Below are 7,256 nucleotides of genomic sequence, written 5' to 3' on the forward strand. Positions count from 1 at the left end.
ATTAATTGATCAGTTGGCGGGGTTTATGTTTCGTCTCACTTGATTTGTTGATCTGCCAAAGCTATCGTTTTAAAACTATGTTTCATTTTGAAAGATATATATATATATATATTCTATTTCATAGAAATAAATATTTACATCAGCACAGAATTGAATAGGATATAAGGCCATGTTTGAAAAGCCTTTGACAGACATGTCTTGGAGTTAAATTATCGAATTCATTGCATCCATTGGAGTAGTGAATGCAAGTATTAGGAAGTCCCAAATGCAGAAATAATAAGAAACACTATAATAAATAGAACTTTCGATGAGTTAGAGGAGAGAATGATGTCTGTTAAAATTCATGTCAACTGAGCGATTGTAGGCGCTTAAACACTTCAAGACGGCTTTTTTTTTTTTTTTTTTTTTACTAATCAGGAAGTCATTACTTCATTAGCTCAATCTGTATAAAATAAGTTTCGGTGAATCAGTGATTCATTTTCAGCAAATTGAGTGCACAGCAAGTGTATGTAAAAAGATCTAAACATCTGTTACTTATTGTCCATACTGTCAAGAAATATACACAATGGCATATGTTGAGAAAAGTAAATTTAGGCACAAACAGATACTTTATTGTATATATGTATATGTGTGTTCATAATTTAGAAGGTGACTTTACTATTTCATTCAGAGCATGCTCAATATGGAAGTTGTTGGGTACTTGTTCTTCCATTTTTGTCACTTCTCTTCCCCCCTTTCTTTCTTTCTCCTTGTATACACTGTCCTTCCTTTTTTCTTCTTCTAATATAAAGTGCTAAGAATAAATAAATACAGGTTTTTATGGACCCTAAAGTCACAAGGCACACTTCAACCAACTTGGAGGACTTACATGAAAGGATTGCAAAGCTGTTAAAGGATCCTTCCGAAGCAATCGAGAATGCCTCTATCAATATAGACAATATGAGTCTATCTGAACTCAAAGCTTTTGCTGAAAGAGGTATAAATAAAGAAAAAAAACAAAATGACTCATATATATATATATTAGGTGGTCTAGGGGCCTGTGTGTCAAAAGCTGACGTACTAGCAACTTCCTCTGAAGAATTGATGTATTTGCAAGGTAAGCAATAGATTGTGTGAAACCACAGATCCTTATATAGCCCCTTAGGCGAGCGTATTATTGTTCTGAAGCATATAGAAGATGATATTTATATGGGATATTGTGAAGGTGTCATTGGCAGTTTTAATGCAGAAAATGTACATTTTGTTGAACTGGATCCCCGTGTACTCGAGTCTTTAGACGCAGACTTGGACTTCACTACGGATAATTCGCAATACAGAAACTCAAGTAGTAGTTATGGTACAGACCATTACCTTCATCAACAGCATTTGACCTTTAGAGACTCTTTACAATCATACTCTTCAGGCTCAGATCTTCATTCACAACAGCATTACCGTGCAACAGGAAAACCAAGTTTCGAAAGCATAGGTTCACTTCATCATCAACTGCAACAACAATCGCATATCTCATCCTCATCCCCATCTTATTCAGAAGACAATTTTGGTAGTGACATTAAGCAATATGACCCCTATGATACCTCAGCATTTAATATCGACTATTCAGATGAAGAGTCCTATAAACCTTCACCTAGATCTACACCATTACCTAAATCACCTACACCACCACCACTGTCATCAACAACAATAAGTGATGATAATTCCCCAAAATCAACATCTTTGGATAAAGACATGATTGTGGACGAATATGGCTTTGTGGTTAATAAAAGTCAAGCAAGACTTAGTCGATCCAACATGTCTGCCAAATCAATGAGAGAATACCGAGAAAATGAATTAAAGTGGCTGTCGATTGTCAGCAAATTAGACGCTGGTACAGTCAAAAAAGATGCCAAATTCAAGAAACTGGTTAGAAATGGCATTCCAGCCTCAGTTCGCTCTCGCGTATGGCAATTCTTGGCAGGCAGCAATGACTACCGTAAATCAAACATGTTTAACGAACTTGTCCAGAAACCAAAGATAAAGATTTACGATGTAATTGAACGTGACATTGCTCGATGCTATCCTGATCATACACAATTCATGGATCAACATGGTCAAGGCCAAAAAGACTTAAGCTGCCTCTTAAGAGCTTATGCACAATACAATACCCAACTAGAGTACTGTCAAGGCATGGGTCGATTAGCAGGACTGATGCTTATGCATATGACTGTAGAAGATTCATTTTGGTTGTTAGTGGCCACAATTGATCGATACATGAATGGTTATTTTACGCCCACATTGTCTCAACTGCGTATTGATGCTTATATCATTGGGCAACTACTAAGAGATCATAATCCTAAATTAGCACAACATTTGGAGAGCAATGATGTGCTGCCTATCATGTACATTGCACAATGGTTTTTAACAGCATTTACTATGACTTTACCCTGGGAATCTGTATTGCGTGTCTGGGACGCATTTTACTTTGAAGGTAGGCTATATGTGCTTTTCAATATATGCTAATCACACTTTCGGTTTTTTTTAGGCATTAAAGTATTCTATCGTGTTAGTTTGGCTATAATGGAACTTTGCAAAGATTATTTGCTTAATTCATGTCCTACTAACTCTGAACTCTTGGCCTTTCTCTTACATATTCCTCATAAATATCTCGAGCCAACTGCACTGTTAGACACTGCCTTTCGCATTAATCTGAGCAAGACAGATATTAAGCGCTATGCAAGAAAGGCTGGAACGGAAGATGCAACAACATCTGGCTTACCTTTTGAAGATGGCATTAAAAATCTTCAAGTGAGTGGCCATAGTATAGGTGGAGGATTCAAAGGTTTTGGTGGAAAGCTAACTAAAAAGGGCTCCAATATGAACATTAAAGTAGGCGGTGGAGACTCTTTTGAATAAACTGTATTTTTATGTCAATTGCTTTTTTTTTATTCTTATTATTGGTTGCGGGGATTCTCTTCCCGAGGTTTTTTATTTTTTGTTTCTACATGTTCTTGACGCGTTTAAATACTTTTGCAACAAGAAATCTCAAGCTATTTTACACTTTACGACCATCAATCGCTATTCAAAAGACTATGGCAACACTTGCTTCTTCAGAAAGAGAACTCGAGGTCATTGAAAACTTGAACTACGTTCGACAAACAGTTGAAGACCTCAAAGGCCAAAGCAATGTGAGTTCCATTTATACAAGTATACACTTACTAAAGTCGCACACATACACACACAACAGGCTCGTCTTGTAGCTGTCAGTAAGTACATGCCTGTTGAAGATATTGCTTATGCAACCAAGACTGGGCAGACACATTTTGGTGAAAATTATGTAATAAACCCATTGTGCATACTATTGTGTATTAATTGTATTTAGGTTCAAGAATTAGCTGAAAAAAGCAAACAAGTAGGTGTGAAACAATTTCATAGTATGAACTTACAGAGACATATCAATAGTTGCCTTCTTCAATTGACTGGCATTTTATTGGTCATCTTCAATCTAACAAATGTAAAATAGTAGCATCCATTCCAAACCTGTTTATTGTTGAAACAATTGACAGTGCAAAAAAAGCAGATGCGCTAAACAAAGCCTGTTTAGCAGTTGAACGTCAAGATAAGCTCAAAGTTTATGTTCAAGTCAACACAAGCGGAGAAGAAGGTAAGACATTGTTTGTTTATTGTTCTAAATGTCATCACCATTAGCAAAAAGTGGTGTAGAGCCTAGCGAGGCATTGGATGTCTGCCAGCATATTAAAGAGAATTGTCCGGCTCTTGAGTTGTATGGTTTGATGACAATTGGCATGAAAGATCGTGATGCAGCCAACAACCCTGATTTTAAGGTAAAATATAGGCTCAATTTGTTTAATCAAAAGCTTACGTGTCCTCCAATAGAAAATAATCGAATTAAAGCAAGACATTAAATTGAAATTACAGCTTGAAGTATTTGAAGCCAGTTTTGGTATGTCTGGCGACTATAAGGAAGCTTTGCTGGAGGGTTCAAATAATGTTCGTGTGGGCACTGCTATTTTCGGTGCAAGAAGAACGAAGCAACAACTATGATATATATGCAAAGTCGAGACAATAAAATTCTTTTACTGCAATACTAACAATAGCTATTCAAATAAATCTTTCTTGGTATTCTTTTAAGTCAATAATTAACATTTTACTGAATCACAGATCAGACAAGAGAAAAGGAGACATAGGCGCGTTGATTTAAAGAAAACAAAACTTCCAGTTCAGTGAATTTCATCTTTATTATTCTAGATATGACAATATAGCAGCATTGATAGAGAGTCAGAGCCAAGAATGAAAAATAAGAGGGATACAGTTTCTTTAAGCTAGGAAGATTGTAATTTTTCATGCATATAAAAAGTGTGTCTGCAAAGGTAGTTCGGCAAAAAATTCGTGTAGAAAAGCAATAACTTACATAGTCACGTGAGCCTTACTATTTTTTTTAGATATTCAAGGTCGAAATAAATTTCTCTCAAGAATGTATTGAGACCTTCGAACATAGAACAGTAAATATAAATTGCTGTGATCTTCTTAGTTTTATTCGATAAATATGTATAAGTAAAATATATAAGTCAAATTGAAATTAAGTATAAATATGTGAAAGTGATATTATTTGCTCTTTGATCTTCTTTTTATCGCTCGCTTTTCATAGTAAATTCCGAAACATCATTAATCATATTCAAATGGCAGTACCAAACAGTGATATTTTAACAGCCTTACAACAGCAAATGGCTGCACAACAAGCAATGATTGAGCAAATCATGCAAAATCAAGAACTCCAGAATCAACAACAGCAATAACAAAATCAACAGGAACAAGACATGGAAGCTGAAGACCCATTTTTCAACACCCAACAACAAGTACATTCTTTTGAGACACGACCCCATTATGATTGGAATCCTTCTCAAGAATTATCGCAACTATTGAGATTGGAATGTAATTTATTTTCAGGTCCAGGAATGTCGGACAACCAACGTAAACAATTGATTGAAAGATATCCTGCCATCCAAGGAGTCAATTATCAACCACCCGCTACCATTCCTGAAGCATATGCCAGAATGAGTTATGATCAAACAAGGGAAGACAAAATGCTCAAGCACCATCAATATGTTACTTCAGCAATATTCAGGCCTTTGGATATCTTGGCACATGAGATTAGTTCTGAAATTGACAATCCAAACGTTCACAGATATTTGCAAATCATCAATGATATTAGACATTTAGTTTTGCATGCTAATTACGATTTGACAGACTCTAGAAAAAACATTGCACTCAAGGCAATCAATCCAAATTTTAGATTATCTGCTGCAAACAATACAGACTATATTATGGCACAAGACAAGTTTCATAACTTAATAAACAATCAATTCAGTACAGCAAAGGCCTTGCAAGCAGCTCAAAAGTTCAACAAGAAGTCTTTTTCTGGAAACCGTGTCGAAACACAGTCGTTGGTTCGGCGTTCCCAACTTCAGCCCAGCCCAACGGCCTCTGTTCAACACAAGCCCAATTACAGCAACTACAACCACCACTATTCAACAAAATCAACAGCACCTCAGAAATCATTCAACAAACAACAGTACAGCAACAGCCGCTCTCACGACAAGAACAACAACAACAACCAGTAGGGGGCAGGCTAAGCCAGTACTATTTAGAGTGGACCCAGCTTTCAAACAGTTTCTGGCTCAACAGCATAATAAAAAACGGGTACAAAATACCATTCCACACACCTCCGCCACTCACTACAATTCCAAAATCAACAAAACCGTCAACACCTCAGCAAGAACAACTCCTAGATCAGACAATTCAAGAACTTCAACAGAAAGCAGCAATAGAACCAGTGAACCCAGCAACACCAGGCTACTACAGCTCAATCTTTGTAATACCCAAGAAGGACAAAGGCCTGAGGCCAGTCTTCCACCTCAAAGCCTTAAATCGATATGTCTCACCACCGCACTTCAAAATGGAGACATTAAAGGAGGTATCTCTTTTGATCAAACCAAACGATTATATGACCTCTATAGATCTTGCGGATGCCTTTCTACACATAACGGTACATCCAGCATTCAGAAAATACTGTTGTGAACATATATGAATTCGTATGTGTAGATCAATAAATGATGATCATGGCAAAAGACCAGATCGCATCTATGGCAATTGCAATGGATCTATAGTCACTGACATTCACTCATTCTACTAGAAGTACTACATCATCCTCATAGTCAGAGATTATGAACCTAGTGACTCTGTTATTATTAATGGCCCTCATAAAGTGACAGTTAGAGCTGACAAATACATTGGCATTGGCATTTGACAAATATGTAATAGCTTATTCAAGTTCAGGTCAGATCATGTACTATTGGCTGAGCTGACAACTTCCTCTAAAGGCATTTCTCTTAATTGCTCCTGATCTAACAAATCAATTCGTAGTCAAGAAGCTAACCCAAAACAATATTTTGACCAAGAAGAAAAAGTATAAATACCTTGACATTTTATAGCAATTGAAAGATAACATTTTCTTGGAGAAATAAAAACCTATACAAGTTCTAACGGACTTTCTCTGTGTTCTTACCTTTTCTCTTATTGAATATCTACTCTCTCTTCATCTCACAACAAACATGTTTAAACTAAGATAGAAGACATCCATCGAAGCTGCGGATAAAACTGTGATTGAAAGATATATTTATACATGATATTAATACTTGCTCTTTTAAGGCATAACTAGTGTAAGAAGGGATGAATAATGCTGTGTATACAACAGTATAAATACTGTAATAATTTGTATCTCGTTCCTTCTTCCTTTGTCAGATATTTTGTTTATCTTTTCTTGCAAAAATAAATTATCATTCTTTTTGGATCAATTTTTGTAAGTATCATTTGGGGCTCCGTTCGTGACAGTAACCACTAGTGAGATCCAATTGACTAAAGTACTTTGCCCCACTAAGATGCTCTAAGCACTCATCAATACGAGGCAGAGGAGTGTTTAACCGCTTAGTACATAAGGAGTTAGTCATACGATAGTCAATACACATACGAAGAGAGCCACCTTTCTTGCGCACGAATAACACCGGAGCACCCCATGGAGACGAGCTAGGTTGGATAAAGCCCTTGTCCAAGAGATCCTTTAATTGATGCTGTAATTCATCCAGTTCCAATGGAATCATTTTGAACGGAGGGCGACGTACCGGCTGAGCATCTCCAGTTTCGATGACGTGTTCAACGTCACGAAGTAGAGGTAACTCTGGAGGCAACTTGCCTCTGAAGACATC

The 7,256-nt window shown here is 36.6% G+C and overlaps 3 protein-coding genes across 3 annotated transcripts; all 3 read left to right on the top strand.

Moving 5' to 3' along the window:
- Window positions 1-497: 497 nt before the first annotated feature.
- On the top strand, window positions 498-2,907 carry B0P05DRAFT_541702 (rab-GTPase-TBC domain-containing protein). Its single transcript, XM_051578216.1, has 5 exons — window positions 498-793; window positions 869-976; window positions 1,025-1,096; window positions 1,145-2,464; window positions 2,519-2,907. Exons 2-5 carry the CDS (start codon window positions 940-942, stop codon window positions 2,887-2,889), a joined length of 1,800 nt encoding a protein of 599 aa, XP_051435145.1. The 5' UTR covers window positions 498-793; window positions 869-939; the 3' UTR covers window positions 2,890-2,907.
- Window positions 2,902-4,125, top strand: B0P05DRAFT_541703 (uncharacterized protein). Its single transcript, XM_051578217.1, has 6 exons — window positions 2,902-3,161; window positions 3,221-3,310; window positions 3,356-3,385; window positions 3,436-3,637; window positions 3,682-3,818; window positions 3,871-4,125. Exons 1-6 carry the CDS (start codon window positions 2,979-2,981, stop codon window positions 4,036-4,038), a joined length of 810 nt encoding a protein of 269 aa, XP_051435146.1. The 5' UTR covers window positions 2,902-2,978; the 3' UTR covers window positions 4,039-4,125.
- Window positions 4,126-4,793: 668 nt separating this feature from the next.
- On the top strand, window positions 4,794-5,405 carry B0P05DRAFT_491100 (uncharacterized protein; the record flags this gene model as incomplete). The annotated part of the gene is made up of 1 exon (XM_051575319.1): window positions 4,794-5,405. A coding segment is annotated over exon 1 (594 nt), but the record flags the coding sequence as incomplete, so codon positions are not given.
- Window positions 5,406-7,256: the final 1,851 nt, after the last annotated feature.

This window comes from Gilbertella persicaria (assembly GCF_025201335.1).
Source record: "Gilbertella persicaria strain CBS 190.32 chromosome Unknown B0P05scaffold_19, whole genome shotgun sequence".
NCBI classification, from domain to species: domain Eukaryota; kingdom Fungi; phylum Mucoromycota; class Mucoromycetes; order Mucorales; family Choanephoraceae; genus Gilbertella; species Gilbertella persicaria.